The sequence below is a fragment of the Mus caroli genome, unplaced genomic scaffold (assembly GCF_978045245.1).
Source record: "Mus caroli unplaced genomic scaffold, Mus_caroli_1 scaffold_2, whole genome shotgun sequence".
In the NCBI taxonomy this organism is placed as follows: domain Eukaryota; kingdom Metazoa; phylum Chordata; class Mammalia; order Rodentia; family Muridae; genus Mus; species Mus caroli.
In genome coordinates, this window is record NW_028227257.1 from 17884766 (window position 1) to 17907577 (window position 22812).

General features: G+C 40.9%; 1 protein-coding gene across 12 annotated transcripts in view; it reads left to right on the top strand.

Annotated features, from left to right (window-relative positions):
- Ptprt (protein tyrosine phosphatase receptor type T) overlaps positions 1 to 22812 on the top strand; it is a 1119809-nt gene that overhangs the window by 960735 nt on the left and 136262 nt on the right. For all 12 annotated transcript variants that reach the window (XM_029473981.2, XM_029473985.2, XM_029473982.2 and 9 more), the window contains one exon: positions 21947 to 22095. In XM_029473981.2, the coding sequence (XP_029329841.1) occupies positions 21947 to 22095 (149 nt within the window). The remainder of the gene's footprint in view (positions 1 to 21946; positions 22096 to 22812) is intronic.

Sequence of the window (22812 nt, forward strand, 5' to 3'; positions counted from 1 at the left end):
CCTGTCTTTCCATTTCTGGGTTAAAATTTTTGAGATAAATGGGTAGGCCCAGTCCTCAACTGCAGGTCTATCTACTGGAGTTGGTGTCTAAGTCAGGGTCACATTAAGTTGCTAGCACTGCATTTGAGCATACAATCCTCCTATTTCAACCTCAAAAAATATCTTCCCTCATAGTCCTATGATACCAAAGCCTTCCTGACTCAGAATTTGCATAGTAAAAAGCATCTTAGTTTGGTATTTTGTATGATGACTTTGAGAGAACTCTCCTGACATGTTCAGCACTGCGGTGGATGTGTCCCTTCCATTGGATTGTGCCTTTGTCCCTGCAGTGTTCTCCCTAGAATACTCTGGCCTTGTGTGCCTAGAAAGTTCCAATGTATTTAACAAAGGTCACCCCTTCTCTTATGGTGGCCTTCTCCACTTTCCACGGATCATATCCATAGACTGGGCTCGCATCTTTATGACCCTCATCTCTCATGCACTTACCTGTTAACTCAGTCATGATCTGCTTAGGTAACACTCTACTTAGAACAGCTGCAGGCCCATCCCCTACTGTACTGTTCATTATCCAGTTTTCATTGCCCTACAAGTAGCTCAGTATGCAGACTAATTCAGACATCTTTATGAGTGGGTATCTGTGGTGGGTATACCTCCATGCTTGTTTTATCTCTATTGAGTTATATATTATTCGATTCAGCATGAGTTGGTTAATATCCATTTTTATTTATTTTGGCATATGTTGATGGTAGGCTTTCAGATCACTGTAGACTTTGTAATTTTATATTGAATTCAGACTAGAAACATTGTATTCAAGGTTGCATGTCACAATTATAAATGCATGAAATTAATGAAAGCTGTCACAGTGAGATAGATATAAATGCAGGAGTCTAGATCATGTATACAGATAAATTTGGTGAGGGAATGCTATTGAAGGATGCTTTATTGTTTACGTTATTGGATTAGAGTTGAACCATATTAGTCATGAATACCAAACAGAGCCAATCTATAAGCCAGAGCTCTGTCACTTTAATCATGGAAAATACAAAGTAACTATTTCTCCTCCAGAGATCAGAAACGATGTTTATTCCATACTTTCAAGTTTACACCTAAACATAAGCTTCCATGCCAACCAGGTATTAATGATGCCTTAAAGCGTAGAAACATCTGGCTAGGCTTCTAAATGTTTCTACTCTACAATTGAGTTTGAATGCTACAAAGATGATAAAGGAAAACGTGTGGGCTGTCTGCTGATGGAGAGGAGTATCTGAAATGTGGGTAGAGAGAATGCTCCCATGTAGTCAAATCCTCAGATCCCCTTTCTAGAAGGATGGTCTTAGTCACCCAGAATAGAGGCTTCTGGACTGTCCTTTTCAGGACTTTCTGTTTGATGTTGCCCCTCCAGGTGTATCTAGTAGCCCCGTGGGGTATATAATAGTCAACATAGGGTTGTCAAAGCCACCCTGGCTCCTATGGGTTGCCTTAAGTCATCACTGTGACGACATCACTATTTGATTTCTTCTACCCACTTCTTGACAGGGCAAGCCTGTCAGAATCTCTGAGTCTCATTACAAAACACTGTCCGTGCCACTCCCACTGGCTCATATGTAATTTGGCCACTAGAGACAAATGGGTTTAAGTATGTTTTGTGCCTTTCCCTAGAGCATGCTTTCTTCATAGCCTATGAGCACTTTGTGAATCAACCAATTAAGGTAATTCCTTCCTCCCTTGTTTAGTGGGTAGACTCTAAAGAATCCTTTCTTAGACAATTTTCTTCATAGGCATTTGTTGTCTGTGCTGATATGAAGACCATGGAGCCATTGCTATATAGCCCCACCTGTGAGAGATCCAAATATATCCCAGATGAGACTACAGAAATATCCTTTTGTTGATACAACCCCATTAAATCTCCAGCGTCCCAAGTACTCAGTCATAGCAACAGAAGCAGGTTTACTTCTGAGAACACGACGTATAGCATGCCTCTTCAAAGTAAGACATATACCTGCAGATAGAGCCTTAGGAAAGATAGAACTGTGGGATGCACACACGGTAAATGCCTTCCTTGATATTTTACCAGAGTGCTTTTAATGGAAGGAAGTGCTTAAGCTAAGCCCTGAGATGCGCCTGCTGATGGTAATGATTACATCTTGTTTGTGTATAATGCTTTATCTCTACCAAAGTGCTTTCCCACTCATTATTTCCTTGTCTGGTTGGGTTTGGAGGTATTTAGCAAGGTATTATGAGACAGATGATAGAGCGGAGCATAAAAGAGCCCTGGGCATTCTGGCTCTGACGTTTTAGAGACATCTTTAACTCCCATCTCTGGTTCTATTTCTCATCTGTAAAATAGGAGTCACAGCGTTATTTCAGAACAGCTTTGGAGGGTGAGACCATGTACTAAGGGATTTCTTTCCTTTCTTTGATGATTTCATACATGAGTATTGGGCTTATATATTGTTTACTCCTTCTCCCCTCTCCAACTTTGCCCATCTCCCCTCTATTCCCTCTCAAATTCATGAACCTTGTTGTTGTTACTATTGGTGTGTGTGTGTGTGTGTGTGTGTGTGTGTGTGTGTGTTGAACGTGCGTTAATGAACACTGCTGAATTCACTTAGAGTTGCTGCTATATATACGTGTTTAGGGCTGGCCACTTGCAATTGGACAACTAATCAGAGGCTCATCCCTGGAGAAAACAAATTCTCCCTCTCTTAGCAACTGTAAACTGCCTGGAGCTTTTCATCTAGTGGTGGGTCTTGCCCAGGTTGACATGGTAGGGTGACAGGTGTTGTGACGGTGCAGGTCTTGTTAGGCAACATTGTTGGGATTTCATGAGTGTGGCTTCTCTGTCACATAGAGAAGACAATATCTACCAAGTAATTTCCTTGTGTCAGCTACAGAGCTAAGTTCTGAGTAATTAGTTAAAATGCTCTTCCTTTGAGGAGTTTACAGCTTAAAAGGGACACGGGCATGTCAACAAATAGTTGTAAAATAATGTGCTAAATACATGAAAGAGGTGTACTAAAGGTAGAAAGGGGAGGCCTTCATTGACAACTGTGAGGAAAGATCTTGTGGATTAAATGACCCAACAACATTTCGGAAATATTTTTAATTAAAATAGAATTACATCACCTCCTTCCTTCCATTTTCTCCCTATAACACCTCCCAAATACCTGCCATCAACCCTTCCATGCTTGCCCACTCTCAAATTGATAAAACTAATCAAAACAAATTTTGGGCTATTATAATTACATGTATATGTATGTGCATATATAATATGTGCACAAATACATAAAGACAATCTGCTGAAGTCATTTTAGTTGTTTCTGTGTGTTTGGTCTCAGGGTTGACCATTTGTAGTGGATAAACATTGAGGGCCACATCCCTAGCAGAGGCCCTTTCTCTTCTTCCCAGTCATCATTACTTGATGTAGTTCTTTGTCTAGGAGTGGAACCCCATGAAAATTTCCTTCTTACACATAAATGTGTCTTTTGGTGTTGGCATTAATCCAGCTTATTCACGTAGCCATTTCTAGGAGAGACTCTTTCAAAGCAGCTTTCCTAGTATTCTGGCTTATACAATTACTTTTCTTCTTGACCATACCATCTTCAAATATAAGCACAAACTCACACCTTTATTTTTCATAGCTGGTTTTGTGGCATCCTTGGGGTAAAAAGACTTTGCAAGGAAAATAAAAGAGAAAGAAATGAATGGAGAAGAAAGGGAAAGGGGGATGAAAAGGTCAGAGAAAAAGTTTGAATCCTAGTTTTACTGCTTAGCAGCTGTGAATCCCAAACCCCTGGGTTTTAGTTTTCTTATCTGCCAATAGCACTGGCAGTCCTTGAATCAATGAGCTATGTTAAGAGATTAAGTAGTAAACTACATATTCAGGGTGAATATCACTAGAAATTATTGGAACTGTAGCACCAACTATTGTTGGGTTTATCTAAGAAAGAAATACAGGGGAACAAAGATGTAGAATTATTGTAAATGGTGGTTCTTATGCTTTATAAAAATTTCTTCTCTGAGAAATTTGTATAGGACACCTGCTCCCCTGGCATCCATCTGTGGTGACACCAACAAGAGAGATCAGAGACAAATTGGTGACTCTGGCCAGAAACATCAGTTTAGGAAATGTTATTTAATACTAGCAGACTCTGTGTATCAATAGGAAGAAAAAAAGACTGCAGTTGGCAGTTTCATTTCTACCACAGCTAATTGCAAATACAGGTACTGAGGTGTAGACTTGTTCTGTATGATACAGCTGTCAAAACCTTCCATTAAAATGCAAGTCACCACAAGTTAGGAACATAGGGCCTTCGTGTTCTATTATAAAATGCCTCACCAGACACATCACCACCTTCCTGAGGACAGAGCCCCAGGTAAGTTGGTGCAAAGGTAGAAACTCTAGAGAAAAAAAGTTGGCAGTCACATAGAAAGGAGGCCACCATCTACAACCTGGAAAGAAGTTTTTGAGATATTTGAATTCAACTAGTTGGGGAGTATATAAATATGGTAAAGTCTACTAGCTTATTTATACATTAACCCGGGTTGAGGACCACCCCCAGTTGCAAGAGCTTGAGAATTCAGCATCATTGAAAAAGGGAATTTGGAAGAGGAGAGGCATGACCTCTATTTAACCAAAACCTTCCCATGATCCTCTGGATCTAGAGAGTCATCAGTTAGAATGGCTTTAATTGTGATGATGGAACATGCATTTGACAATCAAAGACTACAGAGGACAGGATATTTGATGGTACTATTTCCTTTTTAAAAAACCTCCTTTATTTTTTTTTTGTTTGTTCTTGTGAGTACATATGGGGTGAGGCATACACCTGTTGTGCCATGTGTGTAGAGATCAGAAGACAAGTTGTAGAAGTTGGCTCTCTTTCCACCATGTGGGTCTTGAGGATAGAATTCAGATTATCAGCTTGGTGGCAGGTGCTTTCTGCCCACTGAGCCATCTGGTCAACCTAACCATTTCCTTTTACAGTGTTGAGTAGACCACCCTTGCTTGTCCTGTTCATAAATGAATAGAGGTCATTGAAGAAATGGCAATACTGTCCCAGGCACATATTTAAACTGTACGTAATTATTTGCTGACATGATTTCTTATCAGGGTCTGGGTGCCAATATGAGGAGGAAAGGCTCCTTGGCCATGACTAGTCTCCTAGGAAACGTGTTCTTCACTTGTATCACTCCACCAGCATATCATACTACTGCTGAAACCTTTTATATAAGAGAGAGAGAGAGAGAGAGAGAGAGAGAGAGAGAGAGAGAGAGAGAGAGAGAGAGAGAGAGAGAGAGAAGCTGCTTTCTAAAGCAAGGTTTTATCCCAGTGGCTTTGAACCCCTACTCAGAACATTCTAAGAGTGTTGCATAAGTTACAACCACCCACGTGCTTTCCAGGAGCATGGGAAGTATAGTACCATAAAAATGCTGTTGTTAATGGGAGACTTGAATTCTTGTAAAATGTGAAAATACAATTTTATTAAGCCTATAAACCAAATTGAGCCTCAAAACTAAAGAAGGGTAGATTTGTTTCAGAAAACACCTTAGCAACAATGTGCTAAAAAGAAATAGAGCAAAGCCAAGAGAATCTTTGTAGTTTGTTCTTTCTTCCCCACACCATTTATCATCTGGGCATCAACAGGATAAGAAGAGACCTTCTCATAAAAAAAAAAAATCTAATCTCAGATCTAAGCTATGGGAATAGAATTTTAGGCTATATTTTTTCTTCCTTATCTTTTCTAAACACAAAAGGTTCCATGAAGGAGTGGGACTTAAGGTGTTGTTTTACTTTTCTTGTTTTGTTTCATTTTTTTTAATAGACGACTTCACAGTGGATACTTTGACCATATTAACATGGATATGTTCCCAAGTCACTAGGATGGGGAAGGAGAATATACTTAGTATATTATACTTCTATAATCTCATCTCTCATCATTTAAGGATGTTGAATGCTGGTTTTGTTTGGACCTGTGAGGAGACTAATAATCACACTGTAAACAGCCCTATTGTAAAAGGTACAAGTTTGGGTTCAGCTGCTAGATTTTAGCCCTCCCTCCACTTCTTCCCTCACTCAATTCTTCCTTCCTTCCTTCCCTCCCTCCCTCCCTCCCTTCCTTCCTTCCTTCCTTCCTTCCTTCCTTCCTTCCTTCCTTCCTTCCTTCCTTCCTTCCTTCCTTCCCTCCCTCCCTCCCTCCCTCCCTCCCTCCCTCCCTCCCTCCCTTCCTTCCTTCCTTCCTCCTTCCTTCCTTTACTTTCTTCCCATATTTTGATATAGGGTCTTAATTTGTTGTCCAGGCTGACTTGAAGCCTTACTATCATCTACTCTAAGCCTCTGTTTCCTCATCTGTGAATTAAGAATAGTAATACCAAATTTTAGACTCACTGTGCAGACTTACCAGGACAACATCAGTGTTATACAAGTATGGTGCCTGGGTCTCCTTTAAAATATTTTTAAATTAGCTGACACCAACAAATAAAAGTTATAGACATCAGGAGAGAACTATATGATGTCTCAGAGCTTGGGAACCTTGTGTGTTGCTTAAATCGGCATAAACATGGAATTTTAAAATGTGGAATGCATACACCATCTGTGTGCTATGCACTCAGTATACTATACATATTATAATATATAATATATATCATATATAATATATGATTATTATATTTTTGCTTTATATCTACTTCAATTTTCAAGATTTTTTAAAATTGATATTTATGTATTTGTGTGTCTGTGCTCTGCTCTGTGTTCACATGCATATGTGTGGATCTATACCCTGAAAGGCTAGAAAATGGTACCAGGTCTCCTGGAGCTTGGGTTGCAGGTGGTGGTGAGCCACCTGATGTAAGTACCACAAACCAAATTTGGATCCTTTGTCACTGCTGAGCCATCTCTCCAGCCACATTATGTCTACTATTACTTTGCAATTTACAAATGTCTTTCACATAGGTATTTCATGAAATCTTTATGTTAACCCGATGAGAAAATTCCATTTTAAATTTAAGAAAAGGAAGGCTCACAAGACTGACCAGGGACAAGGGCTTCCTGAGAAAGAGAACACAGAGATGCTATTACTAGTGCCATGATCTTATGTTGTATGTGAGATGCATGTGCCAAAGATCCTGAAAGAGACTTCTCTACATGGGAAGAACACCAACAAGAGCCACAGCCTTTTCCCCACAGAGCCATTTCAGAGCCCACGTCTAAAGATAACATGCAATGAGTACAGTTCAAAGTTGCATCTCACCTGAAAGTGTATAGCTATGGCCTCAGATTATAATAGAAAAAGATACAGACAGAAAACCACATAAGAAATATTTTATGCCTTTAAATACACTCTCTGTATAAACGAGACAAGAAATTAAACAGAAGTCATTTGTCTTCTTATAATTGCTATGAAATTTATAATCCACTGGGAAAAATAAGGGCAGAGATTAAGAGAGGAGAGGTTAGAGGTTGTTTTGTGATTGTTTTCCAAACAGGCCTCTTGAGTCCCACTTTTAAATGTAATCTCTTAACACATTTTTTGTTTATACTAATGTCCTATAAAAGGGTTGTGCTATGGAGAGATTTGATTTAAATTCATCTGTACCAGACACAGGAGTAACTGATTATAAAGTAGTCAAATGAAGAATTTATTGAACATAATCTGTCCCAGGTGATCTTTTCTGGGCAATTGAGGCTTGAAGAGTATTTTTTTTCCTTCTTTTAAGTAAATACATGATGGTGATTCCACATGTTGAAAAGAATCATTCTTGCTCTTGATTGGGGTTGTGTAAGTCTTCTCATTAACTATGTGAGCACTGCAGTCTTTATGACATCAAGTCTTCGGTCTAGAAATGTCATTTGCCTCTTCATTTGGGTGGGCCTCCTTTGATTCTCTTTTAGAAGAACACAGGCATATTAACTACACTACAAATGGCAATAGGCTGGGCAGTCAGTCACAAGTAAATGTGTCTCAACCTTGTCTTGAACTCACTGGGTATGCAGCCTGGACTTTTAAACTCATCATTCAGTCACCCTGGACTTGAACTCACTATGCAAGTCAGCCTGCTTGTGAGCCCACCATGAAGAGAGCCTGGTCATGAACCCACCATGTAGACAGCCTAGACTTCAACTTCCTAATCTCCTACTTTATCTCCTGTAATATTTAGACTGCAGATTTCACTACCATGCTTAGCTTCTTGCCTTTGTTTTGTTTTGAATCACCTTTTTAACATACTTTTTGATGTATAGTCTCTTGTGTGACCTGTAGATTTCTGCCTGAAAGTCTCATTCTTTCCATGCCGTTACATTGATGTTTCGAAATTTCTGTTCTCATTGTTTATTGTTAGTATATAAGAATAAAATTGGTTTGAATATTATGAAAAACAGTTATTCCAATTGATTTAACTTACAAAAGAAAAAGAAGAGTAAGTCTTAAATGGAAAAATAACTTACTTCCCATACAAAATAATTTTGCCTGAAAGATTGGTTGGCAAACCCAAGCTGGATGTTTATCAAAGTGCCCAGGGTATGCCCAAAGGAAGTTCCCATATTTGTTCCCATAGGCTGTGTTGCTCTTCAAATCAGGGCCCATCAATCGAGTAGTAGTTATAGCAATTACAACTGAGTGGCAGGTAGGTATGTCAAGATTTGATCTATGTAGGCCTGGCTTTGGACCATGGTCCCACCATGGACTAGTCATATACTCTTAGTAATCATTCATCTTCCAAGATCTTCATTTTCCTCCAATGTAGGCTATGAGCAGAGAGAGCCCAGGGTCTGGCACCCAGGAACAGTTTATTATTTATTTGCAAGAAGAAATATGCTAAGAAAAACCAAAGAGCTTTCTGATACTGGTAATTTAACAATGGGGCAGGCTAACTGTGAGGTAATGAGCTTCCTGGTACAAGAGAATAAAGCACTCCCTATCTAGGATAGTAGAAGATACCCCAAGAGTAGCTCCAGCAGTGTTGGGGTGTTATAATCCTCCCTCCTTGATGATAGAAGGAGAACTAGTTCCCAGGTTTCTCCAGTTCCCTACACATCTGACCCAGAGTCACAAAGGGCTCGGAAGCAGTAGGGAGAAATCATTTTTGGTTTGTTATTTGTTTTTATTTTTGTTTTTCTTTTAAAAAATAAAACAAATTCAGACCAGACTTATCTTTCCATCAGCTGCAGTTTATGATTGCCCATTAAACTCAATTGCTTTCTCTGGAGGCTGGTGTTGGGACCCATCATCTGTAGCCCAATGCCATCTATTCTTGCTTTCCCCAGGAGTGCAGACAGACAAGCCGCCTTCTTGGTATACACTAATTAATTTATCTCATGCTTGTGATTTTACGGCGCTTAAGTGCTGGAGCATTTCTGTTTATTCTTCTTCCTGCAAAGCATCTCACAACGCATAAAGACCATGAATCTCCATTGTAAGCCGCCGTCTGTCTTGGGCTGGAAAACAGCCTGCCGGCTGCCTGATGTCTTGCTGGCACTGTCTCTTACAGCCAGAGTAACACGTCCATTAATTTATCCTTAATGACATTTTGACATACCAATCAGTTCATCAGATGTTCCTTTTGCAAGGCCTCTCCTGCACGGCCGAGCCAGGGTGCCAGGCCACTCCTGATGCATAATACATGAGCCCAGCACACCGCTCAGTGCCTTTAACAGACAGACATGTCTGCCAGTCTAAGACTGCATGTTCCTAATGGCCCCTGCTCCCTGAGTGACCTACCCTGATGCCTTCAGGGCAGTTGTCTCTTGCACTGCAACTTGCTGTGCTTCAAGGAAGCTTGACAGGGCAATGATAGGGTTCTGTGTTCAAAAACATATTTGTGATATTGCCGTTTGGGGGAAATAAGGCCAGCAACCCTTTGCCCCACTCAATGGGCTGAGAGAGCATAAGTTCCAGTAGTAATTCAAGTGGATCTGTGGCAATCCTAATAGCCTGCGTTTCATCAGTATCCTGGCACTACTTAGAAATAAAAATCACAAAGCTACTCTGATAATAATGAATATCAAAAAAGGAAAGGAAAGGAAAATTATCCTTAATGCCTTCTCTCTTCTATCAGCCATACACACAGATATACTACCTAGTGGTTGTGATTACAATGTAGGCACGGTTTTATTTTATTTTATTTTTTTTTTGTATTTTAACTTAATGCAATCCAGTTAGCATTTTTCCATGTTGTTACATAGTTTTCATCTTTAATGGCACTCCATCATTTTAATAGTTGCATAATATTCCATCCAGGGGAAGTATTGTAATTTACTGAGTCGCTTCCCTATTGTTAGACATTTACGAGGCTCTAACGGATTGCATGCTATTAAGTAGAAGCTTCAGAGGAGGTGAGAGACACAGCAGGCTCTGAAGACTGAAGAATTGGGCTTCAAACCCACCTGTTCCCTTTACCCAGTTTATGAGTTTAGAATTAACTCTCTGGGGCCCAGGTTTCTCATCAATAAAACAAAAAAGAACTAACCAGCACTTCCTGGTGCTATTATGAAGCTTCAAGCTGTTTTTAAGGTACCAACCACACACGATGGAGCCTATGAAAAATGAAAGTATTCCATTTAAACAGAGGTACTACTGGTAGGAAAAATTCCCCACTCTGACCCCAAAATATCTGGCAATGCTTACAGATCTTTTCTTTTTTGAAAGCTGGGTTTCACTGTGTAGTATGGACTGGCTTCCAATTGGGAAGTCTCCTGTATTAGTCTCTGAAGGTCTGGGATTATAAGTGTGTGCCAGCACACCCAGCCAGAGACATTTTTAATGTTATATCTGAGAGTAATGGAGGCCCTGGCGTCCAGAAGGTTGAGATCAAGGATGCTAACAAACATTATGTATTATCTAAAATATCTACAATGTCACAGTTGATAGAACTAGTGCATACAGAAGCTAGAGTGGTTCAGAGTCACTTTATTGTCTATGTTAGACCCTTTATTTTCACTATTGTTTATATTTCCTTAGAATAAAGTCTCAAGAGAGTAGAAGATCTTGGTTAAATGGCATTCGTCCTTAAGCTCAGTGACAGCGGGAGGGGCTAAGTGTGGTCCTAGGTAGGAACAGAGGAAGGAGAACAGAGAAGTGGCATCCATTCCTCTCTTGAGCAAGAGATGATGTCCTATAGATGGGTACTGCTCAAAGGACAGAGCCCAGGATCTTCTAACTTGGAACTTGGAACTTGGAAATGTACAGATATTTAGTTTTACCCTAGACTTACAAAATTCTAAAACTCCTAGGATGGAGCCCAACCCAAACTGATGATTGTGATGCATGCACAGGCTGTACAAGCTGGGGAATCCTTGCTATTCACTCCTGTAGAACAAAGCCAGTTTCTACAACAGTACAGAAGAGTCTGTCAAGTACAGCCACTTTGTACAGAATAGTGTGGAATCTGAAGTTATGGGAAGTTTCAAATATGGAGGCTCCATCCATCCATCCATCCATCCATCCATCCATCTATCGATTTATATAACATAATGAAAGCACTTAAAACATGGTGCTAAGTGCTCAGCTAGGTGCTGGAGCACAAAACACAATTAGAAACTAATGTGTCCTGCATCCCTCCTTTCCAGGGCACTGTGCTTCTGGAAGGGGCTCTCTGCAGAGGGCATGGGTTCTTGTGGTTGGCATTGCTCAGTAAGGGACTGAGTATCTTCTGACTTGATATTACAAGGGTCTCTAGGTATGGTAGAGGTGAAGGCCCTAGGGACCTTTCCAGCCCATATAACCTAACATCTTACACATTGTATAAATAAAAACTGAACATCTGGGCACCTGTGGGACCGTCTACCCTGGTGTCTAGCTTGGCTTGTTGTCATGTTAGCAAGATTTGCACAAATAGATTTGGGGGGGGGGGACGACAAGAAGTGCAGACAGAAAAAAATAGTTACCTTGGTTTCTTGGTGTGTTCCTGTCAGGGAGCAGATAAAAGTAAAATGCAGGTGCTGGAGAAATGTCTCAGCAGTTAAGAACTGGCTGCTCTTCCAGAGGTCCCGGGTTCAGTTCCCAGCAACTACATAGTGGCTCACAACTATCTGTATAAAGGGGTCTTATATGTAGGGGTGGCATGTAGGTGTGCATATAGACAGAGCACTCCTACACTTAATAAATACAAAAATAAATATTTTTAAAGGTTAAAAACAAACAAAAACTCTCAGATAATGCCAAAAGAAAAAAATACTCTATTCTTGGGAGTGGATGATGGTGATGACAGTGATGATGATGATGATGATGATGATGACAGTGATGATGATGATGATGATGATGACAATGATGATGATGATTTAGAGTTGAGTATATGAGTATGTGGGTATGAGATTGTATGTACATGTATGTAGAAGACCTGTCATTCCTCAGATGCCATTCACTTTAGATATGTTTCTTTTTCTTTTCCTTTCTTCTTCTTCTTCTTCTTCTTCTTCTTCTTCTTCTTCTTCTTCTTCTTCTTCTTCTTCTTCTTCTTCTTCTTCTTCTTCTTCTTTGTCTTCGTCTTCGTCTTCATCTTCGTCTTCTTCTTTTTGAGATAAAAAGTACATGAGTTCTCCCTTTCTTAGGCTCTCATTGGCCTGGAACTCACCTAGTAGACTAGACTCATTGGCCAACAGGCATTTACCTCTTTCTGCCTCACAACACTGAGATAACAAGCATGGGCCTCTATGTTGGCTTTCTTATATTAACTGGGTTCTGGAGGATCGAACTCCATTCTTCCTGCTTGCAGGGCAAGCACTTTATCAACTGAGATATCACCTCAGACACAAGTGACTATTTTTAATCTGTACAAGTCATGCAGTAGATGAAAATATATCTGATGATTCTACAGATGAGGAAACTCCCATTACCGGCATGAAGATGGAGACTTTATCATGATTACACCAAGAGTTACAACCTAGGCAGTCCAGAGCTAAGGTCAATACTATTTCCATAGCACTAAAATTGGAAAGGCTACCTCCCCAGCCCAGGACTTTCAGAGCTCTGTAGCTTAAAGGCATTCAGGATAGCACCCAGCATCCAAACTGTGGATTCTGTCCTCATTTTTCTACAAAGAGCTGCTTCCCTTCCCACTGTTTATTATTCAACAAGCATCGTGTATAAGGTGTCTTCTGTCAACAGCATGTCCAGGTGTAAGTGCTTGAAAATTCTTTATCACCGTATCTACCCTGGAGCAGTAAGAGAATTTGCAATATTGGACACTAGTTCACACATGAGGAGACTGAGTTAAGGAGAAGTGAGAAACTACCCAAGACTACAGAGGTAGGAAATGACAGACCATGGTTTGAGCTTCAGGGCGTCTAGCTTGAGAGTCTGTGCTTTTCCCACTGGACACTACTTCAGGCTTCTGGGACAGTGTATCTGTCCATATGCACATATGAAAGTGGCCCTTATGTATGCTGCCTGCCCTCTGCTAGGCTGGATCTATCTGGGCCAACTCAGGAGCCTGTCCAGTGGGGTCTAACTGCACTTTCAGTAAAAGAAGAACCTGTTTCAGGAGAGACAGACATGGTTAGGAGACAAATGCAGACATAGACCGGTAACACAGAGAGCTAGACAGCAGAAGGCTGGAGGTGACAGGTGGTAGCCATGGTCCCTTGGGCATTCAAACCAAAATAAGATCTGCTGCTGCTGCTGTTGCTACTTGTGTAAGTTTGCCAACCTTGGAAAAGAGGGACACTCCAACACAATGAGAGGGGAAGGCCCCAAAGTCTCAGAATAGGTACCTAACAGAGGCAGTGGGCAGACAGGATGCGCAGTGTGAGATGTGAACTCGCTGCAGATATGCACATGTGTGGGTGTCCGAATGCCTGGGATGAAGGGAGCCAGGTGAGAAAGCCGTATGCTTTGATTGACAGAAGAACAACAACAATATTCTTAGAGAGCATCCAGACACTTGACTACCTGGGTTTGAGTCTCATCTCTGCCTCTGGAAAGTTTGGGAATTTTTATGCAATTTTTTTTAAGTCTGCCTGCCCTGTTCCTTCATCTGTGAGGTGTTGGCAATACTGTTGTTACCATATAGTTATTAGAGCTAAAGCTCTGATACACTGTGCCCACAGTCCTTGAACAGTACCCGGAATAAAGAAAGCCCAGTGCAAATGCTTATTAAATGGGCACAATATGTGTATTATCTATTTTATTATAATTGTATTAGTTTCTTAAAGCTACTATGACAAAGTGCTGCATGCTGGATGGCTTGAAACAACTAGAATTTCTCCTCCACCCTGGAGATAAGACTCAACTAGTAAATTTTTGCTGTGCAGGAATAGGACCCTGAGTTTGGTCCCCAAGCAACATGAAAAAAAGGGGATGCTTGTTGGACTTGTTCTCTTAGCATTGCCAGGGTAGAGACTAGTGACTCCCTGAGCAGGTTGGCCAGCCAGCTTAGCATCCTCAGCAGCTCCAGGCCAATAAGATGCCCTGCCTCCAAAATCCCAAGGTGGCTAGTTCTTGAGAAAGAACATCCATGTTGAACTTTGCTTCCATACAGATCAAATACAATTTATGTATATCCACATGAACATATAAATACATGAAGATTAAATAGTCTTTTTTTCAAGACAGGGTTTCTCTGTATAGTCTTGGCTGTCCTGGAACTCACTCTGTGGCCAGTCTAACCTCAAACTCAGAAATCTGCCTGCCTCTGTCTCCCAAGTGCTGGGATTAAAGGTGTGTGTACCTCTGCCTGGCTTAAGATTAAATAAAATTAAATAGCATTTAAGGATGGCTGGTGATTTGTGGTGGTCCTTGGCTAGAAGCTACATCATTCCAGTCTTTGCCTTGTTGTCATGAGGTATGGGAGCTTACTCCCACAGTAGTCTGACAAGGACGACAGTGTTAATGTCACACTGTCTGCCACTATTGTCTATGTGTTAACTATTTTACCATCCCCAACTCGGTGTAAGAGAAAATGCTGTAATACACTATAAACCCTGTGCACACTCATGACCTCTTTGACTCTGAGAGGATGTGGCTCAGACTCTACCTCAGTCAAGAAATCTGAGTCAGTGGAGTTTGGGTTTTGAGGTTTTTATTTTGCTGTGTTTGTAAGAGAGTGGAATTGTGTGTAACATGTACTAAATCTGCTTTTATAAAAATTTATTTTCACTCACAATTTATATATATATATATATATATGTATATATGTGTGTGTATGTATGTATATATATACATATATATACATACATATGAACCATATATATACACATATGAACCATATATATATATATATATATATATATATACACACGCATATATATGAATCATATATAATGTGCTTTTCCTGTATTACCACCACCAACATTATCCTCTCTTACCTCTTCTCCCTCCTGCCAAACCACTAGTTCTTTGCAATAAGTTCCTCTCCTACTCTCGTCCGTTACTTTTAATGGCTGACTTGCATGAGGATGGGTGGGTGGGGTTTACTTACTTGGGGAAGAACACTTGACCACTGGGTACACCACTGAGGATTATGACTTCTTCTCTCCCCACAACTATTTACTGCCTCTCACTTCTCAGAGAGGAATGGGGCCTCCTGCACTGTATTCCCTTCCATACCGGAATGTTGTGGGGCTCATCACTGAGCAGGCTGAGTCCAGGCAACCACTGTTGTTGTGCATTCCTGGGTGCAACAACTATGTCATGTTCAGAAGACAGCGTTTCATGGCTCTCCTTCTCATCTTTGGGCTCTTTCTGCTCCTCTTCAGTGATGTTCTCTAAGGCTTGGAGAAGGCAAAATGGATCCCTCAGTTAGGGATGAACACTCAGTACTCAGCTGTTCTCTTCCCTTTGATCTGCTTTGATGCTCTATGAGTCTCTGCATTAACTGTTGCCACTTTCAACAGAAGCCTCTCTGATCAAGACTAGGAGAAGCACGGGTCTTTGTATGTAAGCGTAAGTATTTAGAGGGCACTTTGTTACCTTGTCCGTGCAGCAAACCAATAGCAGTGTGCTCGCCCTCTGGCCTCTGACCTTCTCATGGGCTGGTGATCAGGTTTACAGTGCAAGGCAGGAGCTCCCTCCTCGCCCCAAACCTCAATGCCAACCGGACAGCTGCCAGCCAGCCCTCTATCGGTCATCACTATTGTACTGGTGGCTACAAATTTCCTGGTAGGTTAGTATCGCAGCTCAGAGGGCTCACAGTTGGGGAAAACGATTGATAGCTTTTATCCTCCAGCAGGCAGCCGGCTTTTCCTTCTGGCATTATAGGAAAGCTAGCCAGCAGGAAGGAAACTTCAAGCTCACTTACAGCTTGATTTCTCAGTGTCCTGCCATCAAAGTGTGTGGTTTCCTCAGCATAGGGTAGAGTCATCTAATTTGCATCTCTAATCCCATCCCTAGAGGAGAGGTAGGAGAATGCTGGAACAGGTGTCTGAGTTTAAAGGCAAGAAGCAGGGACTAGGTTCTGTGGCTCCTACCTGTGTGCTGTGTGCTTTGACTAAACACCCCCTGTGCAGGCTTAGTAAGAGAGAGTCTCTTCTATGAAATGGGAGACTAGTGTAGTCCTCTTTCAGTTATGAGGAGCAATCCTAGATAGAGAATCAGTCATGTGGCCTATCGCTGTACATTCTATCTGTAAAATGTATGAAGAAGGCTTACTTTTAATTAGTGTGTAGCCACCTTTATCCTTCCTCTGTCTCTCTGCCTCTGTCTGTGTGTGTCTCTCTCTCCCTCCCTGCTTCCCTACTCTTTCTTTTTGTATTCTATGAGGCGCTATAATACCTTCTTGCTTCAAGGTTCAACTCTCTGAGAGTTACCAAGATATTCTGCCCAAAGATGCTACTGAAGGGTGGGTCAGAGTCAAGGCCCTCTGGGAAGGAACAAGTGCCTGCTCACTGGGCAGACCCAGGAGAGTGTACATGGCTGGTCATTTCCGGAAAAAGTCTTTAAAATGAGTCAGCCAAAATTTCCAGTAGTAATGTGGTTGCTGCATAATTCTGTTCCAAGACAAGAAGAGATGGAGGAGGGGATGAGAGTGGTGTAGGTCTCCCTCACTGCCTCTATGCCAAGAAAGTTTCCCAGTCTGTGTTTCAACTCTTCTCGCAGTGGGCACCCTCATCTCCTCGGCAGGAGCTGGAATGAACTCCTGTCTGTTTTGTTTTAGTCAGGATACCCTTCCTGTCTAGCAGCCACAGGTATAAAACCTCAAACCTCATGAACAAAGGGGAAGAAAATTATTTGAGGAAAGGGATGAAGAAGTCTACAACAGGAGAGAGCCCTTTTTAGTTGGTTCAGATTACTGTCTTGAGACATTCTCCAGCTCTAGGAACGTGGTGCAGAGGCGTCCATAAGGCTTCTGTGTTCTCTTTTCTTCAGCTTTTGGTACCCCCTGCTGGTGAAATCCTGAGACCTAATTGACAAGAATCACAACACCAATAGAGAAATTTTTGCAAGTTCAGAAAAGTCACACGTACTTGTACTTGAGTGTTAAAAGCCCTGAGGATCCAGACCTTAATTAATGAGAGGACCACCCCAGGAGTCATGACTATTTTATGATGTTGGGGTGTTTTGTTTTATTTTTAATGTTCTGTGACTTGGGATAGTCTGTGGGATCTAAAGTTAACAACAACAACAAACAAACAGACAGACAGACAGAAAGATTTCTGTAAATATTCCACTAATTAGGCCAACATTGTAAGAATAAAATACTGAGTTATCTACCCAACATATTTCGAGGCACACACTGATGCCGTGCACTGTTCCCCTTCTCTTTGCCTGTACTCATCTGCTTTTGAAGTGGTTATAATTTGTACTTAGAGCAGGAAAACCATCTTTTCTACACTTCAAGTCATAGACTCTTTCGATGGAAATTTGTGCAACAAATTTATCGAGTGTGGGCTATGTGCCAGGTCCTCAGCAAGCAACTGGAGTAGGCATGTGGAGCCCAAACCCCTTCTCCCAAGAGGTGCTTCCTAGTGGGTGAGAATTGAGTGACTAACACAGGAGGGATGCAGGCTTAGCTGATAGGGTGTCGATAGGTTACCTGGTCACCAGCCAGAGTTCAAGCCAAGGTTTAACTCTCTCATAGCACCAAACATTTCTTCTCTGCATTCTCCATCTCTGTGATTCTCTATGTCTGCACTTAATTATTTAATGCTTGTCTTTGCCATTTATCTCTGGATTTGTTGAGGGTCAAGGTGAAGAGGACAAGGCTTTCTTCACTTAACAGAGCTTGATACATGTATGTGCTCAAATATCTGTTCAAAGAATGAGTCAGCCGGAGAGGAGAAAATTACAGTTCTGTTAGTGGAGCAGCAAGAAGCCTCAGAGAAGGTCTGACATTGGAATGACTTTCAACTTGAAGGATGAAGAGAAATGCCCAGTGGAAAGGAATAAGAAAGCATCCAGGCCAAGTGTCCTGAGCAATGTGGGGTAGAGGGACATAATTCCTGTTTGCTAGGAGGTATGGATGGGAGGCGAAGCTGAAGCCCAGTCCACATTTTAAAGATGTTGGGTATTTTCAGATTTGAATTTTCTCCAGAAGAGAAAAATAAATCAATAAGAGGGAAAGATAAGTTAAATTCTTTGGTAATGACAAGAACTATCAATTTTTTCCTGTTACTGGTATTAGTTTTAATTTTTAAATTTTGAATTTCAAAGGATAGAGATAGGTCTCTAGCTTTGAGTTTGTTTTCTTTTCTCTGTGCCTCTTCCATTTCCACCTTTAAGGCTGTGCTTATTGCCAAAACATTCATAAAGGATGTCCATTACCAAAACACTCACACAGGACTCCTATCACCAAAACAAGCAGGAAGTTTCAGCCAGCCATGGGCTACATGCCCAGGACACTGCTATGGTTTGTAGGAGCGCCATCCCAACCCCAAAGGATTGTGTGTTAGACCGTGGACTGCAATGCTATGAGGTGCAGTCAGGCTTAGTGGAGGTCCTTAAGTCAAAGGAGGGTATTTAAGACCACAGCCTATGCAAATATTGTGCTTCCTGGCTCTTGTCCTGAGAAGTTTGCTCTGCCCGCTATGAACATATAAAATCTTCAGTTCTTGCTAGAGGCAAAGAAGCACGTGGGGTCACCCAGTCAATGACTAGTAAACCTTTCCTCTTAAGAAGTTTATTGTCTCTGGTATGTTTTTATGTAAAGGTAGTTAATATAGATATCATATAGTAGATGTTTATAGCTTAGTTGTAAAATTTTTTAAAATACCTCCATGTTTGGAGAGGTTCAGTCTTTCCTTTATTTTCTTTTCTTTTTCTATATAAGTATTTGGCTCAATCCAAATATTTCTATAAAATGTCATTTTTCTAAGAAGCAGTGGGACCTCTTTTGGATATTATTATTCCTTTGGAGGCTGATGATTTGTGTTGAAGACAACTCTCTCTATATTATTCTACCCTGAATGGAAGGAGATTGGCTGGAAGTTCTGCCCCGAAGGAAATATTAAAGCCTCTGATTCATTCTCATTTGTAGTTCTCAAGTTAATTCTCTTATCAGATTTCCTTTTATTTCCTGCTGGGGCAATGTGAGCGAGCTTCGATGGAGGCAAAATATCTGCTGTATATCCTTTCAAATTTATGATTATGAAGGTCACATATACATTTTTAAACACATGCTTTTTGATAATGGATGAAGAATAAAATTTTGAATTCCATCAGATACAAAACTGTTCATTTGTCTTATGTTGCTCTTCTTCTTGGCTGTTGATTGACTGATGATGGTAGAAAGGGCCAGGCTAAGCAAGGCTGGATTTCTTGTCCTTCTGCTGTCTACCTAAAGTAGTTCCATTGATTCAGCAGTCTGCCTGGGGCCAAATTAATGACCAAAAACATGTGTTTCTTTTCTTGAGTGCAATTCCTTCCCCAGGGCCAATTTTTAGGAATAAATAAATGAAGAATTCCACTTTAGGCTGCATGAATCTTCAGATTATGGCCAAATGAAGAATTATAAAAGCTTTTTTTCTTCTCAGTCCTAGAGCCAGGTTCACTCTGTCCTTTTCTCTGCCATGTTTTCTGCAGCAGAAATGTGTTCTTCAGGGGCTCCCTCAGAGGGGCCCTTTGACACCTGTAGCTTTTAATTAGATTCAGCTAAAGAGAACTGCTATAGGAAGTCAGAGGATGGGGAGAGAGGAGCCAGGGTATTGTGGCCTGTGATTGCCTCTGTGTGTTCTTCTAGGTCTGACTAGAAAACCTCTGCCCTTCTGGATTTCCCTTTCCAGCTCTTAGGGATTCTGATTAGGTCTCCCCTGCTTGTCCCTCGGGGCTCCTATGTGGGAAAAGGTCTCTTGTCTCTGTGTTACATCATCTTTCTGTCCCCAACAACCTTTTTTAACAGTCCTTTTTATAAACAAAGACTTTTTAAATTATCTTCATTTAAAAGTGCCATCTGTCATTCTATATAGTCTATACCTACATATTAGACCCTTGTTCTTAGGAGGAGGCTGTCAGTTGGGAGTTTGGTCCCAGATAAATCCTTCTAAAACACTTCTCCATCCAGATTTATTTTTTCCTTCAATGCTCCTTGTCGAAGGGAGATGTCATTAACTCTTGAAATGACCTATCTCATGATTAGGGCATGGTTTCTATGTTACAGTTACTTTCACCTCTTTAGGATGTTTGTTATTTCCAGGCTGAAGTAAGAATAGCAAAGGTTAAGGTTAAAGCCAGGTTCTGTGAAGACTAGAGCAGTAGACTCAGAGAGTTATCCTTGAGAGACTTATTTAGCCTATAGCTTTCCATCTGCTAGGAATATAATGACTATATTTAGATATATGCATGTTGGAAAAACCCATAGAGACCACATGGAAGGAAGGGTCACCATATTTTTATCTTCTGTGATATACCTAAGCCCCGTCATTTTAAATTTAAGTGAAATAGATTTTTTTTAATCCATGAAAGAAGAGGCCTTTGACCTTTTTAGTTCCCCAGCGAGGAATCAAAGTCACTGTCACTTGGTATAATTCAAAGACAGGTGGAATTCCACAGTGGAACTGCCGGGGAGGGGGTTGAGACATTAGAATGTGATCAGCTGAATCAGCAAGGATTTCATAGCAATGTCCATGTGATCGCTGTCATTTATGTGCCCGGTACTGTGTTGTATTTTATGTGCTGCCTCATTTAATCCTTACATCTGTATGAGGCTAATCCTCATTGTGTACAAGAGTTCAATGAACAGAGAACAGTAAAACTGAGCCAGGGAGGCAACAGAGGTAAGCTCTGAACCCATGTCTGTCTAATGCCAAAGGAGGTTTAGCCTCAGTAGTTGGTGTCAGGACTACTAGAGGATCTTAATGGCTATATCTTCAGGTAATTCCAACTTACACCAAACTTTGAGAAATACTCTGATACACTATTTATTATTATTATTATTATGGCCTCCCTGGTTCTCTAGGACTGTTGCTCCTATAAGAATGTCTATGAGTCGAGTCTAGCTCTGGCTTCTCTTTCTTTGAGCAAAGAGACTACTAATCTTTACCCTCGCCAACTATCAGCCCCTACTTTAGTCTACTGCTCTATAATGAGTTCTTTTATTAGTCAACCTCTGAGGAAGGCTGAACTGTATCTCTTATGAAATACCTATGCCTTATCAGTTAAAATGTAAGTAAAGTAGATTGTTAGGTCCATAAAAAACCTTTGACCTTTTAGTTCCCTAGTGGGAAATAAAAGTGTCTATCACCTGGTATAATTAAAATAGAGATAGAATAGGTGGGTGGTGTTTAGTTGCATGAAAACAGAAGGAGCCTCCTGACTTCTTCCTCCCTCTAAGAAAGTGGGGAGTCTCTCTGATTTCCCATTATAAGTTCAATTATATACCATGCTCATTCTATGGATAGAAAAACTTAAGTTGCATATTTCCAACTAAATAAATTGAAATCGGCCTTGCCTCTGCTTTTATTGAATGAACTAAATATGGTACTGAGAATGGGGGATGAGGAAAGAGACCAACCTCTCTTTCTAGTCCTCTAATGCAACTAGAACCATCTGACTGTGATTTTTCCCTTGCACATGTCCCAAAGGAAGCTGGCTAAGAAGCAGAAGGAGACCCAGAGTGGAGCCCAGAGGGAGATGGGTCCTGTGGCCTCGACTGACAAGCCTACCGCCAAGCTCAGCACCAACCGCAATGATGAAGGCTTCTCCTCCAGCTCTCAGGATGTTAATGGATTCAGTAAGTCAAGCCACCTAAGGTGAATGGAGTGTCCAGGGTCAATTTTGGTCCTGGTGCCTCTCCTGTGGATCCCACACAATGAGCAAGTCTGGGAAAGCATGCAATCAGAGTGCTTTCCTGAGATATCATAGGTGAGCGGTCTTTTCCCTGGCAAAACTTTAGGGTATCCCAATCTGATGTAAAAGGCATATTTGCATATTTAAGATTATAGGACTGGGGGTGTAGTTCCACCAATAGACATGTCACATGAGCATGAAGACCTGTGTTTGAATCACCAGGATACAAAGAAAAAGTTAGTCAGGGTGGCATGGGGAGGTGGAGACAGGGGGATTCCATAGGGTTTACTGACCAGCCAGTCTAGCCTAATCATTGAGCTCCAAGTCTTATGAGACACCATGTCTCAAAAATAAGGTAAAGAATGATTGAGGTAGTTATATTAACTGCTGATATTCACATACATATGCATGTACACACATGCAAATATGTGCATATATCTATAAACCATATATACTAAAAAACAACCAACTAGAGTCTATGCCTAGGCAGATATAATGGGAACAAGTCATCCTGGATAGAGTCAGGTCAGGGAGTTAAAAATAAAAACAGTTACTAAGAAGAAGGAGGAAGTAGAAGAGGAGGAAAAGGAGATGACTTTAAGGCAAAAAAAAATTCCATACAGAAGTTATTGGCTGGCAATTTTCAAAACTATTTCACATT